This window comes from Trichomycterus rosablanca, chromosome 12, assembly GCF_030014385.1.
Source record: "Trichomycterus rosablanca isolate fTriRos1 chromosome 12, fTriRos1.hap1, whole genome shotgun sequence".
Classification (NCBI taxonomy): Eukaryota; Metazoa; Chordata; class Actinopteri; order Siluriformes; family Trichomycteridae; genus Trichomycterus; species Trichomycterus rosablanca.
The window spans coordinates 33,016,339-33,043,199 of NC_085999.1; the positions used below are offsets into that span (position 1 = coordinate 33,016,339).

Sequence of the window (26,861 nt, forward strand, 5' to 3'; positions counted from 1 at the left end):
ACCAAGCAGTTACCTGATGGTTTATTCCTTGCTAGTTTAAACCTAGGTTACACAGGATGACTGAACAGCTGTGCAGAATCCACACTACCTGAATTATCTTTTAGTTGCATTAAATAACCATATGTTCTTATAACAAGGCTGTACAAATTGTTACAAACCAGAGTCATGATCTGTATTTATATTTTTATTAAAATTTCAATTTGCCATTTCTATACAATCATTTTATACAATCATTCTACAGTACGGACAGAAAAATCACTTACAGTAAATAGAAGAGACACACAGTCATTGAATACAGTGCACAGACAGACACAGAAACTGTCACATCAACACAATCACAATGTGGATATTAAACACAATAAGACAATGAAACGGATCACTCATACACACCCAGAGTTCACCGTGTCAGAAACCCAGTGTGATTCTGCTTTGCTTATTATCTGACTTCGTAGTACCATAATTACACTTTTTAAACTGTAGGCTCATCAGATCAAGTGTAGATATGATGAGTGAAGCATGAGACGTTCTACTGGCACTTCTGTTCTAATAAATGGATCTTTTGGTCTGATACTTCTATAGAACACTTCACTGATGATTAGACTGGATCTGGTCATTATTTGGCGTTCAGGATCAAAGCACTTCTCAATGTTAATATTTAAAGGCATTGATGGATTCGACCAGGCGAACAAACTGGTATATTTATTCATTCAGCGCAGAAGTGTCACATTTGACAAGGCGCCTCAAGGCAACAGTGTATCTATGACAACAGTACATCCCGGAGCTCAGGATCTGTTAGGAACGATGGTTTAGGCACTACACGTCACTGTGAAATTCCAGCACGAACGTCAACTATTGCAATATGGAAAAAATACAGTTCTTAAAAATGAAAAATATTTCTCCATACGGTTCCACGAGTGTGAAGAAGGAATTATCAGTTTTTTTGCATAAAAGGATGAGACCATTTTAAGATGTACCATTTTCAAATCATGAATCTGCCATCCATCAATAAGCCATTACTGATCTGTAAGTACCGATCTGTGGGGATTATATGTTATAAACAAGCAACTCAGCAGTAATCAATTGCACAAAATGTTCTGGATCAGCCAACCATTACAGAACGTGGTGTGTGATGTTTCCTCTTTAGTTCTGCACTGGGGGAACTGTCATGTTCTGACTTGACAGTGTTGTGTGTGACAAGATATTTTCTGGCAAGGCCAGCTGTCTCCTCCTAATGAGATTTGTTTCTGAAGAACTGTGGCTGATTTTGGCTTGAAGGTGGATGGGAATGAAGTTTTCTGAGGACAGAGCCAAACTTTTAAAATGATTTACCCAGTATAAGCCTCAGGATGTGAAACTCTGAGTAAAGCTGCAGCTGAAGTAGGCTGTATCCCAAATCGCACTGCACTGTAGTGCACTTTCAACAGTGAAGCTGCACACTATGCAGCACAAAGGATGCCATTTGAGAAAAAAAAAAAAAAAAAAGCATTTGTGCCTTTTTACTGTGTAATCAGTGTCTAAATTACAGTTATTATGTTTTTTTTCTGTAGTTTTAAACTAAAGGCCACAAGGCTATAGAATTAAAAAGTACTGAAAAGCTTTGCCTGGAATCACAGTCATCTCTCTCTAACATGATGTTGTGTCTATAAAAACCTGCCAGAAATTCTCTCACTCTTATTAAGACACAACCAAACTCGGTTCTAAATTTTAAAGCAGTCCATGCTTCCTGAAGGAGGCTCTTGAAATAATGACAGTAGATGATGCAGACAGTGCCCCAAAAATCACACACTACTGTATAGTTAAACACTATGTAGTAGATAGGATGTGGTTTGGGATGTAACCAGAAAATCACCTCTGAGTGCTGTGTAAACATATCCTTCTGGCATAACCACTAATGGGGGCTTGCATGGCTGAAAATCAGCAGATAACAAGCCAGGTCAATTTGACGTCATATCTGGCAGGTAAAAGCAGTAATCTCCAAATGAATCATCCAAATTAGAACAAAGGAAAAAGGTGTTTGAATAAAGTCACGATTATGAGAAGTCCTGATGATGGAGAGACATTTATTAAAAAGAAATAATTTCTTACGCATCCCAGAATGACACAGAATAGATGCTAAATCTTAAACCGCATACATGACCAAGCCTGAGATAGCCTACTGTTTATTACAGTTGTACCTTAAGGTCATAGCCAGTTCTCCTGATGTTAAAAAAAGGTTCAGGTGGTGATCCGCCCCCTAGTGGATACAACAATTATGCCTTTAACACACAAAAGAATTCACATGCACACGTGGTGAAAAACACAGGCCTCAGACTAAGACTTCTGGAGTGACTCCTCTTACTAGTAAAGGAAAAGTAAACGGACTCACAGTTTAATGGCAGAGAACATTCACGGATACGATCTCACATTAGGACACACACATTCCCACACAGACACAAGCTAAAACAGTAGTGTAACGGTCTCCCTGCCTACCTCACGTCTCAGACATTCCGGTGTGGAATTTCAGTGATAGGACTGCTACGGCACACTATTTAAAGAGACTGGGACAGTGACACACAGCTACGAGCACGAACATGACATGTGTCCACATTTCTTAAAAACATGGTGGTTAGCGTTAGGATTTAAGTTCTGACTGGACATGAGCACCGTGCTCTGATTGGTCAGTCTATTTCTTGGCAAGGTGGACTGTTGCAATTCTGAGGCACCTGGTATAACTGCCCGGATGTGGGCTCTGCTTGGTCTGATGTGCTTTTGGGAGTGTCGTACATGGACCTCTCTGATTGCTTGCTGTCTGTTTGGGCCAGTAAGCCCCGGCCTCTGCTCTGGAAAGGTAACGTACCTCCCGATATGTGATTGGCTCTGTCGATGGTGATGGGAATAGCATACTCAGCTCCAGAGGAAGGGAGGGGTTCTGCATAAGCATGGTACTGTCCAGGGGTCAAGGGGGCATCATACTCGGGGTCAGCTCCTTCTTCAGGCTTAAACGTTGACCTCTGACCCAGAGAGGCCATGGTACCGGCAACAAGAGGATGAGCATATTCTAGAGATACATTAAATACAGAATGGGTAAAATTATTAACCACAGCAATTCTTTAAATTGAATAAGATGAAGGTGTGTGTGTGTGTGTGTGTGTGTCAGTCTACCTGCAGGTTCGACCCGTGGTCTTTGGTGTTCAGTTCGGGCAGTAGAGCTGTAGCGCACACCTACCTCACCATCCAGCTTAGACGGCAACAGCTGTTTCATGCTCTTCCACCAATCTGGAAACACACACGTCATTTTCTTAATAAATAAGATTCAATAAACAAGAATCTGATTTGTTAATTCTCTTGAACTAAAAATCCCAATATGTGCCCCAGCATCAATGGTACCATAACACATATGTGAGTCACCCATGCCATAGGCACTAATGCACCATGACAGATGCACCTTTTGCTAATAACAGTCTTGACGAGCCTTTTCTTGACACGGAGAACTCAACTTCCGTTTTCCCAAAAAGCTCATGTGACCAAATTCGTTTCATTTACAAATTTAAGATTTAACGGATTAGAGACAACGGATTTAAAAGTGGTTGCGAGCCCATGTGCCTAGATTTATGATGGCAGCATGACGGTTTGTCATACAATGCCATCTGAGCACTCAAAAGTCCTCCTGCACATTCAGCAGCGGTTTCCTGCCCTGCCCTCCAGGGACTGAGAATTCTTCTGAATCCTGAATCTTTTCACATTATTAAGAATGGTAGATGACAAATATATAACTTTTCTGAGTGTGTTGCAGGCATCTAATTTAATAGTTGTTGATATTTACAAAATACAATCAAGTAGTAAAAAATCTAACTAGTCATGGAAATCCTTTAAGAAACGTTTAAGAAAATGAACAAATGAACATACAATAGATTTTTGTTTTTAATTGCATTTTACAAAATATCCTAACCTCCTAAAATGGGGTGTGTAGTTATGATATAATGTAGACACAGTGACTGCTCAGGCAGCAAAATAAGTGTGTTCCATACCTGTACGATCCCAGTGTGGAAGATCATAGGTCACTTCAGGACTTTTCCTAGGACAGAATATATCAATCAGTTCAGCAGTCAGTCTATTGATTATACAGTGGTGTTCAAAAAAATAGCAGTCCAACACCATTAACTTGATAAATCAAAGTTTTTAGTAGAAATGCTATTTCTACATAGCAAAAAATTTACTTGAAAGTGTAGTAGAGTATTGAAAACAAAACAAACCCAACAATTAGGACATGCATGCCGTTCATTTTGAGTAATTGAAGCATTGATTGAAAGGGGGTTGTTCAAAATAATAGCAGTGAGGAGTTCAATTGGTGAAGTCATTCATTCTGCAGAAGAACGGGTATCAATTTTGGCCCTTATTTAAGGTAGGAGGGGGGCAAATGTTGCACAGGTTGGTCATAGTGCATTTCCTTCTGAAATACTGGGTAAAATGGGTTGTTCCAGGCATTGTTCTGATGAACAGCGTACTTTGATTAAAAAGTTGATTTTAGAACATACAGAGAAGTGCAGCAAATGATAGGCTGCTCAGCTAAAATGATCTCAAATGCCTTAAAGTGAAAACCAAAACCTGAAAGACGCAGAAGGAAGCGTGGAACTACTGTTCGAATGGATCAAAAAATAGCCAGAATGGCAAAGGTTCAGCCAGTGATCACCTCCAGAAAGATCAAGGAACATCTGAAGTTACCAGTGAGTACAGAAGATGATTAAGTGAAGCCAATTTACCAGCAAGAACTCCTTGCAAAGTCCCGTTGTTAAGAAAAAGACGTGTCCTGAATGGGTTCAAATTTCCCAAAGAACACATTGACTGGTCCAAAGAGAAATGGCTCAACATTTTGTGGACTGGTGAAAGCAAAATTGTTCTTTTTGGGTCAAGTGGCCATAGACAGTATGTCAGATGACCCTGGAACACTGAATTCGAGCCAAAGTTCACTGTGAAGACAGTAAAGCACGGTGGTACAAAACTATGATATGGGGATGTTTTTCATACCATGGTGTTACGCCTATTTATCACATACGAGGGATCATGGATCAGTTTAAATATATCAGAATACTTGAGGAGATCATGTTGCCCTATGTCGAAGAATAAATGCCCTTAAAATGGGTGTTTCAACATGACAATGACCCAAAACATCGGTTACAGACAAACAAGATTGAGGTAATAGAGTGGCCAGCCCAATCCCCTGACCTCAATCCCATAAAGAACTTGTGGGCTGAAATCTGAAACGCGTTTTTTTGAGGCAAAACCCAAAATTGCAGAAGAACTGTGGAATGTCGTCTAATCATCCTGGACTGGATACCTGTTCAGAGGTGCCAGAAGTTGGTCGACTCCATGCAACACAGATCTCAGAAACAATTATTATACCACTAAATATTAGTTCAGTAATTTAAAGTAAAGTGAAACCTCAAACATTTTCAGTTTATAGATACATTTTTTGAGTTTTTAAAGAAAAATGCTGGCACTGCTATTTTTTGAACAGCCTAATATTCATTTTTCTTAATTTTCTGTAAATGATGAACACAAACTGGCTAAATGTTGTTAATGTTCTGATTTAGAATTAAAAGTGTAGTATTTTCAGTGCATTTGCATTTATGGAAATAAAAGTTATTATAATGATTTTGTGCTTTATTCACTTTTTTAAAATCACTGCTATTTTTTTGAACACTACTGTACATCTCATTTACTCTCAGAGGAGCAATAAAACATTTCAAAATATTGACTGGTACGGATGATGTACAGTGCGGTTACTGCATACTCACCACAAGAATGATTTCAATCATTTTTAAACAAAGAAAACTGTGTAAACTTGCAATAGATCGTGAAAAGCATGTAAACAAGCTTCCTAATTATTAAGTTCTGATGTCTCAGTTACATTATTTGGTACTAACACAAATTAGATTCTGGGGAATCAATATCACAGTCCAAGTATTTGGAATTTTGACGTCCAACAAGTTTACAGACTGGTGTTCACATACTTTTGGCCATCAAGTATACAACACATATAATTTTACTTCTTTACAAAATAGTTATTCAATACTCATCACCCTTGTAAGGGTCAGTTCTTCAAACCTTCCAGTCCTAGACTGCTCCTGTCCCTACTTTTTGGAATGTCTTGCAGGTATTGAGAATCAGCATATTTACTGTTCCTTTTTTGTAGACAGTAAAATCTATCATCACCTTGTTTGGGTCCCGATGCAGCAGAGCACCCCCACACCACCACTTCTTTTAAACCTGGACTTAATTTCAGTGCTTTTCATAGCCAATTTTGGCAAAACGTTTTCTAGGCTGAATTCGTTTAAGATAGCAGCTAAACTAGCATAAAGCTGTTTAAATGCCTTTATTTTGTGACAAAACATTTCCGAGCAGATTTATCTTATCTGGATATCCCATTGTGTTTAAAAACTACTGGTTAGACATTTTCTACCAGTGTCACATAACCCTGATCTACTGCCCACCATGTACCACAGCAAACTCTGCTAAAAGCATGCCAGAGTAGTATCTTCAAACAAGCTGGATGAGAAATCAATCAGATCAATAATGTAAGGCCGGTTTGTGCCATGTCAGCATTTTTAAATGAGGTATTTCGCTTTAAGGCACAAAAACAAGCCTGGTGTAGTTACCTGCTCTTCCACAACCATGCACACACAATCATCAGCACTGGAGCTGTGAGAAGCACCACCAACACAGGAACCAACACCGCCACCAATGCCACTTCTGAAACACACACATACAACATAACACTTACACACAACAGCGGGATCTAACAGCTCAAATAACAGCTCCAAACATTCTCTTTTACACCTAACAAGTATTTCTGAACTATACAAAACCCAAACCAACAATGAAACAAACAAAAACCGATTCACAACAGATTTAAAATGATTAAAAACACGAACACTTTAACTACATAAAACTGTACATAATGTTCATTACAGTGGATTCAGAAAGTATTCAGACCCCTTAAGGCTTCTCCAGGATTAACTAAAATAAAAAAATCAAATCTCTTATTTACAAAGTATTAATTACTAGTCCAATCTTAACTCTCAATTCTTTGTTGAAGCCCCTTTGGCAGCAATTACAGCTGCAAGCCCTCGTTGCATACCTAGATTTGGGCAGTTTATCATATTTCTCATGGCAGATCCTTTAAAACTCTGTCAGATTGGATGGTGTATGTCTGTAAACTGCAATCTTTTGATCTTTCCAGCTGTTTATCAGGGTTTAAGTTGGGCTTTGGCTGGGCCACTCAGGAACAATCACAGACTTGTACTGAAACCACGACTCCTGTTGTTAATGCTACCTTTATAGTGTAAGATGTTGCCCAGGCTGAATTTACTAGTAAAGGCCCCCTATGATTTTGATCACCATGTTTTACCATAGAGATGGTATAAGACAGTAAGTATAAAGTGTCTGAAGCTTGAGTGAGCAAGTGGCGCACAATACCATAGTTCCTAGAGTTCTTGGTTTGCATTTTCTCCTCTTGTCTGATTGGGTTTTCTCAGGGTAGTCCGGTTTTATCCCACCACCCACACACATGCAAAATACCAGGTATATCACCAATACCAGGACGTTTCTCACCGTTATGAGAATGTGGAGGCATGGTGACGTTTCGAACGTTGGGCGTGTGTGTTGTTCGCTCCTGTAGTGGAGGCACAGTGCTTCTTTTGGGAGGAGGTGCAGGGTGAAACATCCGTGGCCCAGCTAATAAGTAAAAATCCAACAGAAAAAGAACAAAATAAAGATCATTAGAAACTAAACAGGTCTCACTTTGTGCTGTATCTGATTACTGAGTTCGTTTAATCCTACCTGCAGGTAACTGACAGCCAAGCAGCTCCATTTTAAGGGCGATCCTCTGATGCCACTGAGAGGGAATTATTCTGATAAAGCGAGCCTCTATCGGTGGGATGAAGTTGTTTCTCACTTCGTGAAAGTAGTTTGTATTTCCTTGAAAAACCTGTCACGCAGACGGTCAAGGTTAAAGGCTACGAGAACAGCAAATAATCACCCTCTAACCAATTACACTACTAGAGTCCAGTGTTTCACTGCCAACGTAAAGCATTTGCCTTCTTCCAGCTGGGCTGACCGATCTGTATTGTTGATTCAAACTGAAAGGAAGGAATAGATTTGCCATTCGTTCACTGAAATCTGGTCGATGCTATCAGACCGCATGAAACACGGCATTGCATCACTGTCAGTCTAATAGTTTATGGCCATCTTTATAAATGCAGCCAATCAATGAGCCCCTCATTAAGCTTGCTGCCAATTGATGGCCATGCATTATTAACTACCAGCAAGTGCACTTAAACAGCAGGGCTTGTAAACTATGAGTCGCACCTCACTCCTCTGCACTTACCCTTGCCCTCACCAAAAACAAACAAACAAAACCCAACAAATAGCAGAAGTCTTTAAAAAAACGTAAAATCAAGATAATGGTGTCAGCGGCTTAATGAAAAACCAGTGTTTCTAAAGCACTAAGGTAAATTCCTTTATAGCTTAGTTCCATTATCTTATTTATAGCCATCATAATGCTTCAGTCACTATTCTAGATTTTGGACTATTCAACATTTATATATACGTCATTTAGTGAACCAAAACAACATACAGTTGTGATTGAATGCAATCCAAACAATAGAGGCACTAACAGCCTTGCTGAAAAGCCCAATAGTGGTAACCTTCTGCTTACTAGTCCAATCCTAACTACAATTGTAGGGTTACAATTCCTCTAATGCTTTGGGGTATGGCACAACAATTCCAGAGATAAGTGGTGTCAACACATATGCAGCAATACATACCTTGTCTTGGTTTGAACCTGCTTCCAGATAGGCCGTCCAGTTCTGTCCATCATTGCTGTAGTGCACACGGTAGGTAGAAACAAAACATTGGTACTCAAGTAAAGTGGAGCCAGTGGTGGTGATTCCTGAATAAGGGATTAAACAGATTGTTAGGACAGGATTTGAGTTGCTTTTAACTGCTCTTACGTGGTGTGTATTGTTGTAATTCTGTTAACACAATTTATTATCTGGGACGTAGCCAAGCCCATAGTTTTTATAAAACCTGTCCCAAACACAGAGGAATTTAACCCACAACACAGGCAAAACATCTCACATGTACATAAACAAGCGATCTTCACAATCACAATCTTCTACAGTGACTCTTCTAAGTGCTGTCAAGTCATTTACGAATCCTGATGGACATGAAGATAGTGCTTCTTCAGAACATCCTGTCTTCTGTTTAGGTCTTTAGGCTTCTTAATTGTATCCATCCATCTTGTTGCTGGCCATCCTCTTCCTCTTTTACATGTTGAATAGTCATTTCTAATGAACTGTTTTTTCTCATAATGTGTCCAAAATAAAAGAGCTTCAGTTTGGGTATCTGGGCTGCAGGTGAGAGGTTATGTTTGATAAGGTCAAGGATCCATTTGTTTGTCTTCATTGCTGTCCAAGGTCTCTAGAAAGTCTTCGTCTGGACCGAAATTCAAGGACATCAATATTTTTGCTGTCTCACTTGTTTATCGTTCAGCTTTCACACAAAAACAATTCTAATTTTTGTTACATCTGTTCGATGTCATTCTGCTGTTTTAAAGGTATTTTATTCAACATAGCACATCTCATTTAATATTTTACTTTATGAAATTCCTAGGACAAGCAGACCCAATCCAGGCTTGCAAAGTTCTGTTTCATTTGCTCACTCATTTATTTCAAGTTTTTCCTTTAATTTGTCATCCATCTGAAGTTTGTGTATAAGCTCATTTTTTGACAAATGTTCGATACGCTTCATGAACTATCAGTGAAACACACACACAAACACACACTCTCTCTTACCTGTCACTCGTTTTTTTCTCTTCAGATCCACCTGAATCCATTGCTTTGTGTCTCCGTTGGCGGCTCCCCATGGAAGCCCAGGCTTTTTCAGCCGCGCCCCTGAGGCTGCCCAGACCGATGGTGTATTGCTGTGACGATTCCACTCCCACACGGAGGAGGCAGTGATCTGTGAGTCACTGACCACACCTGACTCCAAACCCAGTGTACCATAGCAGCCTAGAAAGAAAATTTATGTAAGAACATACCAATATGCAACCACAATCTAGTCTACTCTTATACAATACAATCTGGTCTTATATGATATAATCTAGTCTTATAAGTCAATTTTCAACATCTGAATTTATGTTTGGATGTCCTGAACTACTGAGTACAGTGAGTTTTTGATAGAGTCTGATGGCTCCGACAGACTTACCGCTGGTTTTAAAAGTGAAGAGGCTGCGGGAGAGGTTTTCTCTGTAACACAGAAACACAAACATGAAAAATGAATTCAGCAATACAGAAATTAATCAATACACTCTCTTTATAACACAGGCAGACAGCACAGGGAGTAATTACACAGCGGGAACAGATCTATATTTTCACCCTGGTGAGACAGGCGAGAGAGAAAAGCCGCTAGAAAGAGAGGGGAATTTAAACCGTGGTTTACTCACGATACAGTGGTGACATTGTTGGCCAGTGTGCTGTCATAGTATGGGATGCCTTTACTGCTTACTACACTGATATGTCCTCCGCGTGTGTTTGACACCACGCCAGCATGGATACCCGCCAGACACAAAGCAGATGTCTACAGAGCAACAAAGAGCTTGATTAAACCAATGGTTTAAAAATGAGCAAAAAACTTAAGCAATCGATTTATATCTAATTATTTATTTATTTTATTAGGATTTTAATGTCATGTTTTACACACTCTGGTTACATTCATCATATGACAGGTAACCACAGGTTACACAAGATTCATCATGTAACAAGTTTAATGTCAAACACAGTCATGGACCATTTTGTATCTCCAATTCACCTCACTTGCACGTCTTCGGACTGTGGGAGGAAACCGGAGCTCCTGCAGGAAACCCACGCGGACATGGGGAGAACATGAGAACTTCACAGAGAAAGGACCCGGACCGCTCCACCTGGGAATCAAACCCAGAACCTTCTTGCTGTGAGGTGACAGTGCTACCCACCAAGCCACCGTGCCGCCCCACCTAAGCAAGTAGTGGGCTAGTGTATTAGACTGCTGCACCACCCGAGCGCTATTCACTGTAACACTTTTGCAAATACCACATTTAGTGTTAGATTCCGCAGTGCTGACCAGTCCAGGTTGGATTTCTAGCAACGGACACACAGCAGGGCTGACCGGGATTACGTTGGTAGTACAAATGTTAGTAGTAGTAATCATTATCTACTGGTAACATACACACACAAACACTTAACACACACGGACACCACTTCCCATTGGCAAAATAACAACATGGTCAGCTTCAGCTGCTGACCACTGCTTACACACCCTAACACAAATCGCGCACTAGCGCACACACACACACTCTCTCGCTCTAACATGAGGCCTAGTAGTGTGTATGTGTGCTGTACAGAACACTTAATTCTGCTGTCAGCTGGTCTGCATTACTAAACTGTTCAGCCAAACACTGACCTAACCTCTCCCACAGAGACTCCCTCACACACACACACACAGTAAACTTACACACATGCACACATACACAAAGAAACACAGTCAAACTGGGTCACAGTGAAGAAAACATCCTCCCAACCCAGCACTCATGATCCATACACGGTCCATACTGTACAGAAAGATCCATTTCCTTCACAGCTACAAAGCTACACCAAAGCCCCTGCACCTAACCACCCCAGTGATGAGGTCATCAACATGGGACCCTTAACAATCCAACGCCCAGCCAAGTCCAGATGAGGTCATCACTCTGAGACGGTGAGAAAGAAACCAAATCAAAGAGCTTTTGTTACAGTGTGTGTGTGTGTGTGTACGTACGTCTCTGTATCCATGAGGTATGGTTCCAGACACCTGGCTGAAGTCAGTCAAACACCCAGCAGGACAGAATTTACTGAAATGAAAGACACACAGAGACAAAATCAGAGACACACATACACATGCAGATATAAAACATTTGGATGCCCACGGTTCTGAGATTGTGAAGTTATTCAAATTTTAGGGGTTTGATTTACAGACCTGGCTAACAAATACAGAAGACGCATGGCAGTACCTGAACTTACTGTGGTGGAAAAATCCTTAATGAAATACCTCAAAGACTAAATTATGAGTAGATTTTAATTCTGTCTGCAGAGAAGGACCACACCGATAAACTCTCGCATGGAGATTCTGTCAATGCAATAATAATAATAAAAAAAATAACTCTTATATACTCCCATCAGTGACACTGTATGTCAGTGGAAGATTCCACTGTTAAGATATGTCTTAGCTAGAACACAGGAACTGGTCCAAACCAGCTAAAACTGGGTTTTGGATGTCATAAAATGCAACTGACACACGTTTTGTCACATACACCACTTTCCAGTAACATTCCATTGAAACGTTATATTAGACCTCTAACTGGAGCAACCAAAATAAACTATTATAACCTAAAAATGGTGGCATGAACAACTACAGATCAAACAAACCTTTTGACAACAAGGAGAATTAGACATTAAGGCCCATTGAAAGCCCAATTGAATGTTAATTTGATCACAGCTGCAAGTTCAACATTTAGTCCCACTAGGATGGACAAGCCAAAAAAACAATGATAAACAGGTTTACACCTTATATTTAAATAATAAATTCTCACTGCACACTCAGGCCATGTGTGGCACACAAGATTCTTATGGATGGTACAGGTAGTATCCAAAGGTTTCTGTGTTATCAGGGGTGATAAATGTTCTCTTTGTGTGATAAATGCAAATACATAATTACCTGAACTCAGCATCAGTGAAGTCTGTACCTTTCTCTAAACAGGAGATCAGATCTGCAATGACAAAAAAAGACCTATTAGTGTTTTCCAACAGGATTGCCAGATTCGATGACTCGATGACTGATGGTTCAGCCCGTTGTTTTAAAAACCTCTAAGTATGAGGTGCACTACAGCAAAAACCTATTATTGAGATATTTGAGGTACTTCTTATGATGCAGTATGACCCTGGTTTAGCGAGAATGCAAATAAACAGGATGGTTTTTTAGAGACCAGTGAACAGACATCAAAGAACAAAGTGTCGATGAGCATGTTTACACAAATAAATATTGTTATATTGTACAAACTAGTATTATATCTCTATGAATTCTGGTATACTATTATATATTTGACAAACATGCTTATTAGCTAAAATCCAGGTTTCAAATACCCAGTGATGCTCTTAGACAGTCGAGTGTCTACTTAAAGACATAATTGGCTATTCTAAGACTAAATACTTCTCAGTGGTGCTTGGGTGGCACAGTGGTTCGGTAAAAGATACTAATCCACTGCCTCTGAGATCCTGGGTTCAAACCTCAGACAACATATAGTCCACATTTTTAGTTAGACGGCTGTGGGGGTGTTTGTGGTAGGAAGGGACGATGTATATTGTGGTAGTGTGTGGTGTAATCTACTGCATTACTCAAAGCCACAAACTGGCACTGTCTGCATCTCTCATTCTGACTCATCTGAAAGAGGATCTCACTCACTCACACACACACACACACACACACTCACACACACACTCACACTCACACACTCACACTCACACACTCACACTCACACACTCGCACGTCACCACCCCCCACACAGCTGCTAAAATTCCAGGGATGAAAAATAATCAGGATGTACCTTATTAAACCATTATTACGCTTCACTGGTCAGAAGTTTAAGATCACTGCTATACTTCCAGTTTTTAAGAATAATATCTCAATGCATTCTGAAGTGAAAACATAGAAAATATTAACAGCTGGAATCATGGAATCATTTTGTTGAACAAAGCTGAAGCTGAAGTTTTGACTCATCAAAGCAGCCGCTGTGTTGGATAACAGTTGTCTGGTCATGACAATTTGCATGCTCGTTGTTGGTGCTTTGAACAGTGGACAGGCGTTAGTATGGACACTTTAATTGTCCAAAGTCTTATAAAAATAGAGTGGAGTCTGTTGTAATAGCAAAAGGGAAGGCCAACCTAATAATTGTCTGTGGATTTAGAATGCAATGTTCAACAACTATGGTCAGGTGTAAGGATGTCAATGATTAACTGGTTTACTGATAACCAACAAAGAAGTCAATGTTTGATCAATGCTGTTGGTTCAAAATGCAATTTGAATGCGTTTCCAACAGACAGCTGTTGTTTGTTGTTCGATTTCAATTGAATGTGCAGCTACAGATCTGTAAAGTGCACAAGAGCTGATTTGGAATGCACCATCACCTACCATCGGTGTGCATGTGCCCACTCAGAGATTCTAATTTGGACAGAAAAAAATTTCTGCATTTACTACTGAGGAGTAAAATCCCAAACTGAAGCTATTTTGTGTCAATATGTAGTGTGACCGCATGTTACTTGTGGCGTAACATCATTTTTGATACATTTTAATAAAATGAGTATACTTTGCATGGTGTCCCAGTATAAACTCTAATTCTAATATTGGTATAATCATAATACTAATGCTTTAACTGTGGTAAAACTTCAAGATACTGGCTGTATTTCTATTATTTATGATAACCATGTTTGTTTAGTGCTTGTAATGGATTGTTCACTACTGACTGTATAAAATCTACAATCTGAATGCTGAACTGGTCCTGCTTCCCTTGTTTATGCTGTATTACTGGTCGACACTATTGCTATGTTCAATACTTTTAGCTGCATCTTAAATAAAGCAAAAAGACTTGGTGACATGAAATACCAAAGGTGATGTGTTTTATATTTTGATTTGATGGTATATAATTGTGGAATAACCACTGACTAAATACCAGCAGTTATCGGCAAAATCATAGTGTTTAACTTCTGTATAAACCTTCTTGCAAACAGTCTGCTCTGTTACTGTTAGGACTTCTGTCCTGGATCAATATTGGTTATTGGCTAAGACCCAGAGCTTTGGTACCAGATTCTTAATGTAAATGGACAAAGCTGGACATCCCTGCATGAACATCCTCTAGAACAGCATGTATGTACGAGATGTGAGAGACGGCTTTTCCACTCATTAGCATCTGATCATCCACGTGACTCATTTACGCAAGAGTTCCTAGAACTGGAAACTATTTGGACAATCACTGACATTGTGCAGAGACCGTGATAATGTACAGACGCTCGCAGCCCCGCTCATCTGTACTGCTTTTACTTCCAAAACTGCAGTGAATAATTCTCCATGTCGAGATCCTCCACAGCCACCTCCAGCTGTGACATCACCAAGCACATTTATTAATTCCATTGCTAACTGATACAATATCTCAGGCACACCCTGCTTCAGAGACGCCAAAACTAGAACACTACGCTTGCCATGTCTTACTAACACACACACACACACACACACACAGACACACACACACACACACACACATACATACAGACACAGACAGACAGACAGACAGACAGACAGACAGACAGACAGACACACACACACACACACACACACACACACACACACACAGAGGAAAAAGCTATTGTGCTGTTTGGACATAAAGAGCTACACTGTATGATTAAACATTAATAGATCAGAATCACATTCATCCCTATAATCAGTAACACATGAACCCCTCCCCTCTCATCTGTACAAACACACATCTGTCCCCATAGCAACACCACCCACCATTCAACATTACCACTAAGGCTGCATTATCATGACATGCAGCAAAACCACATTTGCGCTGGCTGTGCCATAGTTTCCTCTGGAGTTGGATGATGCCACTTGTCACTGCACTCAAAGTTCCAGTTTGCTGCTGACCTTTTCAACGTGCCAATCTGAGACAATTTGTTTACATGACCTTAAAAAGAGAAACTGATTCTTACTGTATCACAAATCGCCGAACTGTTTCGTTCCACTTTAAATTAGAAGCACAGCATTGTGGGAAAAAATCTGGCACGGCGACTAGTAAGATGTGAAATGGTGAGGGCGGGTTTGCTTTATAGATAGCAATCCTATGTTTCCTAATCCTGAAATCGCTGGTTGTAGCTTCATAGCTGCTCAGTGGCAAAGCCAGCGAAAATCCATTCTGCCATTTATCAACCTGCAGTGAACGAAGCACAAAACGCTTATCATGTAAAAGCTACCCGACTCAGACCAAGGTCATTTAGAGCAGCAAGTCCACCTAAACAATATACAAACAATAAAAAAGATACATATACACGATATCTCCAAAAGTATTTGGACACCTGACCAGAGCTTGTTGGACATCCTATTTCAAAAACAATGGCGTAGCAGTAAATCTGTGTGATCTTTTCAGCTATAACAAAAGCCCTTCCTCTGAGAAAGCTTCTCACAAGTCGTATTGAAGACGTACTGAAGCATGCCTGTGGGAATTTGTGCCCATTCAGTCAAAAGGAGCATTTATATGATTAAACACTGATGTAAGTCAAGAAGACCACTGGTGTTTCTATAAACTAAGTTTTCTTCATGCCTTTATAGAGCCTGCTTTTTGCACAGGGGCACAGTCATACTGGAACAGAAAAGATAATTTTCTTTCTATAATTGATGTATTACACCTCTTAGCAATAGTTGTGGCTGAAACACATTAATTCAGTAATTAGAAAGGGTGTCCCAATACTTTTGTCCATGTAGTAACTTTTCCACCACTCAGCTCCTCCCCCCCAAGTCTGATTTAGACATGGTGGTATGTAGCACAGTGAGTTGTGTGGTTGCATCAGTATGAATCAGTTCTGACTTTGACTGGGTGGGAGTGTGGAGTTTTTACCTGGCTGTGGGCTGCTGGCATAAGAGAGGAAAAATCCCCGCCCGAGGCTGTGTGGGCCGCTCATGAACTGCACTGTGACCTGATGACCTGATGACTCCACAACTTTTGGCCCACTCACATCTCCGCTGCAGAACTTAACTGTACACACACACGCACACACAGAGGGGTGGGGGGGGGAGAAAGAGGGGTGGGAAGGTAATGAATACGCTGATGAGAAATCGAAGCTGCAGTTCATTTATTTAAAGTAAACCATGGTGGAATGGCAAATGTGTGTGGACATTAAGTGTGGACACTATGCATGTCGTTCCTAGTGTTGTGCTGCTGATGGAGAATCTGTACCAGGTTTCTTGGATGGACTGTGTGTTAGAACAAACTGAAACATCAGTACTAGCTTGTCAGTACAACGTGATGGACTATCAGAAAAGTAGAGTTTCTACATTTATACCAGCGTTCATACCAGCATTAATCAGAAGGAATTATCAGGAAATACATGAACGATTGTGTTCCTGTAAAAAGCACTCAAAGCTTCCAGTACTGTGTTGACAATAAATCCACTGCAGTAGAGTTTAATATAGATTAATGAAAAGAGTGTTCTGGCCGGCCTCTTTTCTAAGAGTTTGTTCGATCGATTCTGGTGTCATTTGGATGACTCTAATCGAATTACATCAGACAGCTTGCTGCTGCAGATCCACTTGGACTGGAGTTCGGCAGTTGCAATAATTCACAACTGTGTATGTGTTGTGACATCGTTGCTTTAATGTGATGATGTACAGCATTACTTAATATTATGGAAACTAGATATTAAATCAAATCAAAGTTTATTTATTACAGTCATACACAGTACAGTTGGCAGGGAAATTTAAATTTTCAGCATTTAGTGGATGCTTTTATCCAAAACCACTTACAGGACTGTGACAGTATACACTCTAAGAGTGTTAAGGGCCTTGCTTAAGGGCCCAACAGTGGCAACTTGGCAGTGGTGGGGTTTTGAATCAGCAACCTTCCAATTACTAATCTAGTACCTTAACCGCTAGGCTACAACTGCAAAATGCTTTAAAAAATGCCCAGCCACATGAGTAATTAAATAAATATATATACAGTTATAGAAATATAGAAAAAATTAAGAAAAATAAAAAATTAAGATTTAAATCAGGAATTAGATGCATAAATGTGCAAAATAAACATTTAAAGTGTATTTAGTATGCACTGTAAACATTTAATGTAAAAGAAGTAATACATAATGCTGTGCAACATTATGCTTTATTATGTACACACACACACACATACACAATGATCAGCCATAACATTAAAACCACCTCCTTGTTTCTACACTCACTGTCCATTTCATCAGCTTAACTTACCATATAGAAGCACTTTGAAGTTCTACAATTACTGACTGTAGTCCATCTGTTTCTCTGCATACCTTTTTAACCTGCTTTCACTCTGTTCTTCAATGGTCAGGACCCCCACAGGACCACCACAGAGCAGGTATTATTTGGGTGGTGGGTCATTCTCAGCACTGCAGTGACACTGACATGGTGGTGGTGTGTTAGTGTGTGTTGTGCTGGTATGAGTGGATCAGACACAGCAATGCTCCTGGTGTTTTTAAATACCGTGTCCACTCACTGTCCACTCTATTAGACACTCCAACTTAGTTGGTCCACCTTGTAGATGTAAAGTCAGAGACGATCGCTCATCTATTGTAGCTGTTTGAGTTGGTCATCTTCGAGACACACAGGAAGCTGCCCACTGGGTGCTGTTGGCTGGATGTTTTTGGTTGGTGGACTATTCTCAGTCCAGCAGTGTCAGTGAGGTGTTTAAAAACTCCATCAGCGCTGCTGTGTCTGATCCACTCATACCAGCACAACACACACTAACACACCACCACCATGTCAGTGTCACTGCAGTGCTGAGAATGATCCACCACCTAAATAATACCTGCTCTGTGGTGGTCCTGGGAGATTCCTGACCATTGAAGAACAGCATGAAAGGGGGCTAACAAAGCATGCAGAGAAACAGATGGACTACAGTCAGTAATTGTAGAACTACAAAGTGCTTCTATATGGTAAGTGGAGCTGATAAAATAGACACTGAGTGTAGAAACAAGGAGGTGGTTTTAATGTTATGCATGCAGGATACAGATTTTCCAGATATGTAGTTATATATTAAAAATGACCTCCTGCAGATTTCATGGATTTTTGGAGGTCAAAATGTAAATAATAATTATTAATTAATAAATATTATTTTATTAAGGTGAATGAGATCTGCTACAAATTATATGTATATAATACAAAAGGTCAAATGTGATCAAAAAGCATTTCTATAATCTCCTTAAATGCTATATCCTGATCAGCGTTGTGGTGGGTCCTGCACCTACCCTGAAACACTGGATACAAGGTCAGAACTTTTCCTGAAAAGGGTTTTTTGTCTGAAAGGCTGAGAAGAAAACTACAGAGTAAAACAGCGAAAGCCGTTGAAGCAGAAAGTTCTCTCGCTTACCGATCTTGGTTCTGCCCGCTCCTATGCCATTGAACAGTCGGAGGTACGACACCTGGCAGTTGTTTGTATTCATGTCGAGGTCCGCCACACGCAGGAGAAGTGTGTTTCCGACACTACCGCTGATCTCCCACTCACAAACCGAGTCTGCGGGGTGGAAGATAGGGTAGCCCAGTGATGCCAGGCTGCCGCTGCCCACTCCAAGCACTGTGTGTCCACAGCCATCCCCTACAAAACACACACAATAAAACCAAACAGGATCATCTGCAGTGTCTGGGGTTCATTAGTTCATGATAAGGCATTCTGACAGGTTCAATAATGTTCTGCTGTGTGCGCGTGTGTGTGTGTGTGTGTGTGTAAGGAGATAGCTACAGAGCGACAGATGAAGACATAGCACTGAGTTTACATACAGTTATTATTGTTTAATTAGGATTTTAACGTCATGTTTTACACTTTGGTTACATTCATGATGGAAACGGTAGTCACTCGTTACACAAGATTCATCTGTTTTAATGTCAAACACAATTTTGTATCTCCAATTCACCTCACTTGCAAGTTTTTGGACTGTGGGAGTAAACCGGAGCTCCTGGAGGAAACCCACGCAGAAACGGGGAGAACATGCAAACTCCACACAGAAAGGACCTGGTTCGCCCCACCTGGGAATCAAACCCAGGACCTTCTTGCTGTGAGGTGACAGTGCTACCCACTGAGCCACTGTGCCACCCTGTTTACATACAGAGTGAGAAACAATGATAATCCTATTACAACTGACTGTAACATCCCAACCTGCCATTTCCTCCTGGGGTGTGTGTGTAAGGGAAGGGGGGATTTAGGTTGACTCAAAGTGTAGTTTAAAGCAGACATTACACCATTGTGTGTTACTCACTACAACTGGGGCAACGCTTGCTCACTCCATATCTATGAAATACATTCAAGTTCTCCCTCACTACATTCCTGTGGTTTCTTTAGGTTCTGGGAACTTTTTACTTTCTTGGGTTGCCATCTTGACTGAGTAGCTGGTTGGACTGGGGAACTAGTTGAGTTACAATGAGTCACTATTTTCTTTCTTCTTTTGGGCCTGTTCACACGTGTTTTCACGTGTTCAAACTCCAGCATGGTCAGTAGGGCGCTTGCTTGTAGCACTTTACAATCATGGTTCTGGCCTATTTTGTCACCTGTTTTTTTTTTTGCATACTGTACATACTGTACTTGAGTTCATCCTATAATCGTCTCAGCAACGAGATTCACATGAGGCAACTCACCCTCCTTTTACACTAAGATAATGTGTATAATAATAAACCTGAATATCATTTAAATTCATCCCTGCCATGTGCCAACCCCCCGTGATGTATGTTTACAATCCTATTCAGAAGCTGTAATGCTTTAATTACTTCACTCCTTCCCTCTAGTGCCTAATCAGCCAGATGTTGCTCTATCTGCTTAGTAAGCAAGTTATCAAAGGCACTTCTTGTAAAAACGAATCTACAACATTATATGATAAACAAAAGCGTGACAGGAATTCACAAAACTAAAAGACACTCAGAATACAAAATGCCTTCAGATTTCATTACTAACGCTGTCTAGTGTGATCTGAACTGGAATTGGGGGAAAAAAATCAATTCAAAGTAAAGAATAATTAAGTGCATGAGCAATAAATAATCATTTAATCTCAAACTAAAGCCAGGGTGCAGGTGTGTATTTGTACATCAAGGACTGTATATAATCAAAATCCAATAAACCCTAGAAAGCAGGGACAGATTTTGAACTTGAGTTATAGTAGTTATAGAAATGAACTGAAGAAGGTTGAGATGCAGAACATTAAGGCAAGTAATGTAAAACTGTGCAGAACTTAAGGACCATTTTGTGGACAGAAAAGGACACGTTCTTCTGCTATTGTGCTAAAGAAATCTAAAACATATTCAGGTGGTTCATAAAACATGGTCAGAAAATGTAAGAACCATGTGTATCTACAGTATATTGGGAAGCATAACAAAGATAAAACTTCAAATGAGCATGATGTGAGGGTTTGTTATTAAAAGATGCAGCAGGTCCTTTATGATCTAGTTCGTCTTTTTAAAAATATAAACAACAGGTTGCACTTTGTACATTTCCTTCTTCCAAAAGTGTTACATGATGAGACGTGTTGTACCTGTATTGGCGTTCATCATACCACATGCTAGTTTTCTGTAACGTGTTTTTGAATACAAGCTTTAAATAATTTGTAGCCAGATGTTTGAAGAAAGCGCCATTTTCCATCCGACACTGAACTCTAACAAATCACCAAAACCTACATGACTCCAGCAAAACAAAGATGTAGAATAATGGCAGCTCATTTGAGGATGAAAAGCAGCAGTCTGACATGATGGGTTCCTCCACCAGTAGAGGAGCTCAGTGATCGCACAAGAACACCAGCTCGTCACGTCATGAGGCGTCAACGTCTCACAGCCTCCAACCTTAATGTCCATGTGCCATTTAGTGAAACATGAGCACAAAACACTGGTAAATGGGTATTCTGTTACTGCTTTCTACCCCCCCCCACACACACACAGAAATACACACAAACACACACACAGATCGCAGCTGATCGCACAGCCTGTCACGCGTTTACACACCGAATGACCCTCATCTCGCTGTTGCTGCTGCTGTTGCGTAACCCACTACTGGACATCGTCCAGACACCAAAGCAAAAACATCCTCCCCTCCCCTCCAAGATCTTTGCACAGTGCAACACTCTCCCACTCACTCCCCCCACTCACTCTCCCACTCATTTCCCAACTTATTCTACCACCTAATCTCCCATTCATTATATATATATATAAACAATCAGCTGTGTGTATCAGCTATTATTTGATTAGACGTCAACCTGAAGTCACTTCCGTTTTTAAATCATGTGAATGCAGTGATTCATCTTACTGAGAACTGATGACCTTCAGCATGCTCACCAATCTACATATAGCACCAGAATAAAAATATTAATCTCCCTTTAAACCTACTTACTATACACCAGGTTAGGTAAAGATCTAATGAAGGAGTAGATTGCGTGCATAAGCATGTTAAAACACTGCAGAATGAACACAGACGAGACCAATGTGTGGTAACAGGGTAGTACAGTTGAAATGTAGTTAATGGTTTAGGTTCAGATATACCATTGGGACAAGTGCAGTGTAAATGTAACAGTCCAGTTAAAGTTAAGTAATGGTTTAGCTAAGGTGAAGTAACAGTACAGTTGTAGTGTAGTAACTGTACAGGTACAGTGTAGTAATGTTACTGTTGCTGTAGTGTAGTAATGTTACTGTAACTGTACAGCTGCAGTGTAGTAATGTTAATGTAACTGTATAGTTGTAGTGTAGTAATGTTACTGTAACTGTACAGATGCAGTGTAGTAATGTAATGATGCAGTGTAGTAATGTTACTGTAACTGTACAGATGCAGTGTAGTAATATTACTGTAACTGTACAGATGCAGTGTAGTAATGTAATGATGCAGTGTAGTAATGTTACTGTAACTGTACAGATGCAGTGTAGTAATATTACTGTAACTGTACAGATGCAGTGTAGTAATGTTACTGTAACTGTACAGATGCAGTGTAGTAATGTTACTGTAACTGTACAGCTGCAGTGTAGTAATGTTACTGTAACTGTACAGATGCAGTGTAGTAATGTAATGATGCAGTGTAGTAATGTTACTGTAACTGTACAGATGCAGTGTAGTAATATTACTGTAACTGTACAGATGCAGTGTAGTAATGTTACTGTAACTGTACAGATGCAGTGTAGTAATGTAATGATGCAGTGTAGTAATGTTACTGTAACTGTAATAATAATAATAATAATAATAATAATAAGTTCAACTTATATAGCGCCTTTCACCAAGCTCAAGGTCGCTGTACAGTAATAGAAAGTGAAAACAAACGACAACACGCAAAACAAGACAAGACAAAAACAAAACAAAAACAGACCGACAGTGTGTAAGGATAGGTTAGAGATATAAGTTCAAGAAGTAGAATAAAAATGTTGTGAGAAGAGATGGGTTTTTAGAGACACCTTGAAAGCAGAAAGAGAAGAAATAAAGCAAAGAGTCAAGGGCAGAGAGTTCCAGAGTGTTGGGGCGGCAACGCTGAAGGATCTGCCACCCATAGTGGACATCCTAAATCTAGGAACAGAGTTGATTTGTGTCTGACGACCTTAGTTTGCGTGATGGTGTGTGATGTGTGAGAAGGTTAGTAAGATAGGCGGGAGCGAGACCATGAAGTGATTTAAAACTGAAGACCAGAATTTTATATTTAATGCGCATGGAAATTGGCAGCCAATGTAGTTCTTCCAGAACAGGGGTGATGTGGTCAAACTTTCGGGTAAATGTCAGGACCCTAGCAGCTGCATTTTGTATAGTTTGCAGGGGACGGAGGGTTTTGGCGGAAAGTCCGTGCAATAAGGAATTGCAGTAGTCCAAACGGCTGGTGACAAAAGCGTGTATCAGTGTTTCCGCCACCTCAAATGAAAGATAGGGACGGAGACGAGTAATATTGCGAAGCTGAAGAAAGGCTGATTTGGATAGTGATTTCACATGAGGACCGAATGAAAGCAGAGGGTCAAACAGAACACCAAGATTGCGTACACAGTTGGAAGGTGTGATGGAAACATTCCCAATGAGGAGGGGAGAGTTTGTGAAAGAGGAAAGTGAAGTTTTAGTGCCCACGTAAAGAAGCTCAGTCTTAAGGGGATTAAGCAGCAAGAAGTTTGAATGCAGCCAGGATTGAAGTTCCTGGATACACAAGGTGAGCGAGGAGGGAGGAAAAGAGATGGATGGTTTGAAGGCAAGGTAGAGTTGGGTATCATCTGCGTAGCAGTGAAAGTTAAGACCGTGTCTGCGTATGATGGAACCAAGTGGAAAGATGTAAATAATGAAAAGAAGAGGCCCCAGTACAGAGCCTTGCACTACAGATGTAGTGTAGTAATGTTATGGTAACTGTACAGAAGCAGTGTAGTAATGTTACTGTAACTGTACAGATGTAGTGTAGTAATGTTACTGTAACTGTACAGCTGCAGTGTAGTAATGTTACTGTAACTGTACAGATGTAGTGTAGTAATGTTACTGTAACTGTACAGCTGCAGTGTAGTAATGTTACTGTAACTGTACAGATGTAGTGTAGTAATGTTACTGTAACTGTACAGCTGCAGTGTAGTAATGTTAATGTAACTGTACAGCTGCAGTGTAGTGATGTTATGGTAACTGTACAGATGTAGTGTAGTAATGTTACTGTAACTGTACAGATGTAGTGTAGTAATGTTACTGTAACTGTACAGATGCAGTGTAGTAATGTTACTGTAACTGTACAGATGTAGTGTAGTAATGTTACTGTAACTGTACAGATGCAGTGTAGTAATGTTACTGTAACTGTACAGATGTAGTGTAGTAATGTTACTGTAACTGTACAGCTGCAGTGTAGTATTGTTACTGTAACTGTACAGATGTAGTGTAGTAATGTTACTGTAACTGTACAGCTGCAGTGTAGTGATGTTACTGTAACTGTACAGCTGCAGTGTAGTGATGTTACTGTAACTGTACAGATGTAGTGTAGTAATGTTACTGTAACTGTACAGATGCAGTGTAATGTTACTGTAACTGTACAGATGTAGTGTAGTAATGTTACTGTAACTGTACAGCTGCAGTGTAGTGATGTTACTGTAACTGTACAGATGTAGTGTAGTAATGTTACTGTAACTGTACAGATGCAGTGTAGTAATGTTACTGTAACTGTACAGATGTAGTGTAGTAATGTTACTGTAACTGTACAGCTGCAGTGTAGTGATGTTATTGTCACTGTACAGATGCAGTGTCCTAATGTTACTGTAACTGTACAGATGCAGTGTAGTAATGTTACTGTAACTGTACAGCTGCAGTGTAGTGATGTTATGGTAACTGTACAGATGCAGTGTAGTGATGCTATGGTAACTGTACAGATGCAGTGTAGTGATGTCATGGTAACTGTACAGATGCAGTGTAGTGATGTTATGGTAACTATACAGATGCAGTGTAGTAATGTTATGGTAACTGTACAGATGTAGTGTAGTAATGTTATGGTAACTATACACTAACACTAACCCTAACACCCCCCCCCCCCCCCCCCGACTGTGAACACCCAGTTGTTGACCACCTGAAACCCTCTGCTACAAAAACAACTCACTGCTGATCACACTGTATCTCAGCAGCTCAGTTACATACGTTCCAAACACCAATATACAGTTACGATGTGTGTGTGTGTGTGTGTAAGAGAGAGAGAGAGAGAGAGAGAGAGAGAGACTAGGTCCATGTAAGGTATTCAGGAGCAGCTCTCTCAATCTGCACGCTGTGTAAACCTGCAGCTTTTAACAACAATCCAAATCAGCGACCCTCACAAACACAGAGAAACCCACGATGTCTGACCCCTGTCCTAAAGAACTAAGCCCCAAACAGCACTCAGAAAGCCCCTCACTCACGCTGAGCCCTGCTGATTACCTTTCTGCTCTCGGGAGCTCCTGGCCGAGAGGAGGAGGACGACGACGATGAGGTTAAAGCTGGCAGTTCCTCCGGTTCCCCTCCCCACCATTAGCGGTGCCTCCATCCCAGATCACACTGCTCAAGCATACTGGCCTTCACACAGCGCGACTCATCAGGCCACTAAGTTTAATCACTCACAACTGACCGCTGTGTGATGTGTGGATCCCTGTCCGACTCTCTGCTGTGGCTTCTCCAGCCTGGACACTCGTACACAATCACACACTTCCTCCAGCTTCCGCTCATCCACAACACAAAGCGTCACAGCGCCCACTGCTGGTGGGAACCGACCCTCCCCAGCCTGAGCATCACTCTGGAGGTGGATGAAGGGTCAAGAGAAACACCAGGATTACAGTGTTTTAACCATTTAATACACACAAACATGGAACTATGCACACAATTCCGAAAACTTAGAGCTCAACATGACTTCAAACTGCTAAACTGTAAGCACAATTCCATTTGTTCTTACTTAAATATCATTCACACATAGGGCCAATTTTTGGTAACTTCAGTCGACCTGATTGTATGTCTTTGGACTGTGGATGGAAAACGGAGCTCCTGGTGGAAACCCACGCAGACAGGGGGAGAACATGCAAACTCCACACAGAAGGCCCTCAAAATCGACCTTCTTGCTGTGAGGCAACCGTGCTACCCACCGTGCCACCCATCCTAAATCACAGTTGTGCAAATCTGTGAATATACACTGCATCATTCAGCAGACATTGCTCACCTAGAAACACCAGGTTTTAAAATGCACTTAGTCTTACTCATGTTATAAAAATATATAAAAGCGGCATCAAGTGACTTATACATGTGTTAGGCAAGAAGATGGATCATCGAGAACACAGAGGCTCAGCTCAGCTTAACATATTTTATTGCAACACTCACTCACTCACTCACTTTCTTAACTGCTTATCCAATTATGCTCGCTCAGGGTTTGCTGGAGCCTATCCCAGCTTTTCAATGGGCGCAAAGCACACAATAACACCCTGGACGGGGCACCAGTCCATCGCAGGGCAGACACACATACACACACACACACACACACACATTCACACACACACACACACACACATTCACCTATAGGGCAATTCAGTATCTCCAATTAACCTGACTG

The 26,861-nt window shown here is 40.5% G+C and overlaps 1 protein-coding gene across 1 annotated transcript; it reads right to left on the minus strand.

The window, feature by feature from the left end:
• Positions 1 to 166: 166 nt before the first annotated feature.
• dcbld2 (discoidin, CUB and LCCL domain containing 2) lies at positions 167 to 25,923 on the minus strand. Its single transcript, XM_063005954.1, has 15 exons — positions 25,706 to 25,923; positions 19,214 to 19,438; positions 16,715 to 16,852; positions 12,769 to 12,820; positions 11,833 to 11,905; positions 10,484 to 10,617; positions 10,246 to 10,286; positions 9,834 to 10,049; positions 8,805 to 8,929; positions 7,819 to 7,966; positions 7,591 to 7,713; positions 6,636 to 6,729; positions 4,008 to 4,054; positions 3,142 to 3,255; positions 167 to 3,037 (listed from the first exon to the last, which is right to left on the minus strand). Exons 1-15 carry the CDS (start codon positions 25,809 to 25,811, stop codon positions 2,658 to 2,660), a joined length of 2,016 nt encoding a protein of 671 aa, XP_062862024.1. The 5' UTR covers positions 25,812 to 25,923; the 3' UTR covers positions 167 to 2,657.
• Positions 25,924 to 26,861: the final 938 nt, after the last annotated feature.

Bases quoted from the DNA above. Each gene is read 5' to 3' on its own strand.
- dcbld2 (XM_063005954.1), bottom strand. From the start codon at position 25,811: ATGGAGGCACCGCTAATGGTGGGGAGGGGAACCGGAGGAACTGCCAGC. The intron at 10,618-11,832 runs GTACGTACACAC...GTTGCTCTGTAG, and splicing joins TACCTCATGGATACAGAGAC to ACATCTGCTTTGTGTCTGGC. The intron at 10,287-10,483 runs GTGAGTAAACCA...TCTGTGTTACAG, and splicing joins AACAATGTCACCACTGTATC to AGAAAACCTCTCCCGCAGCC.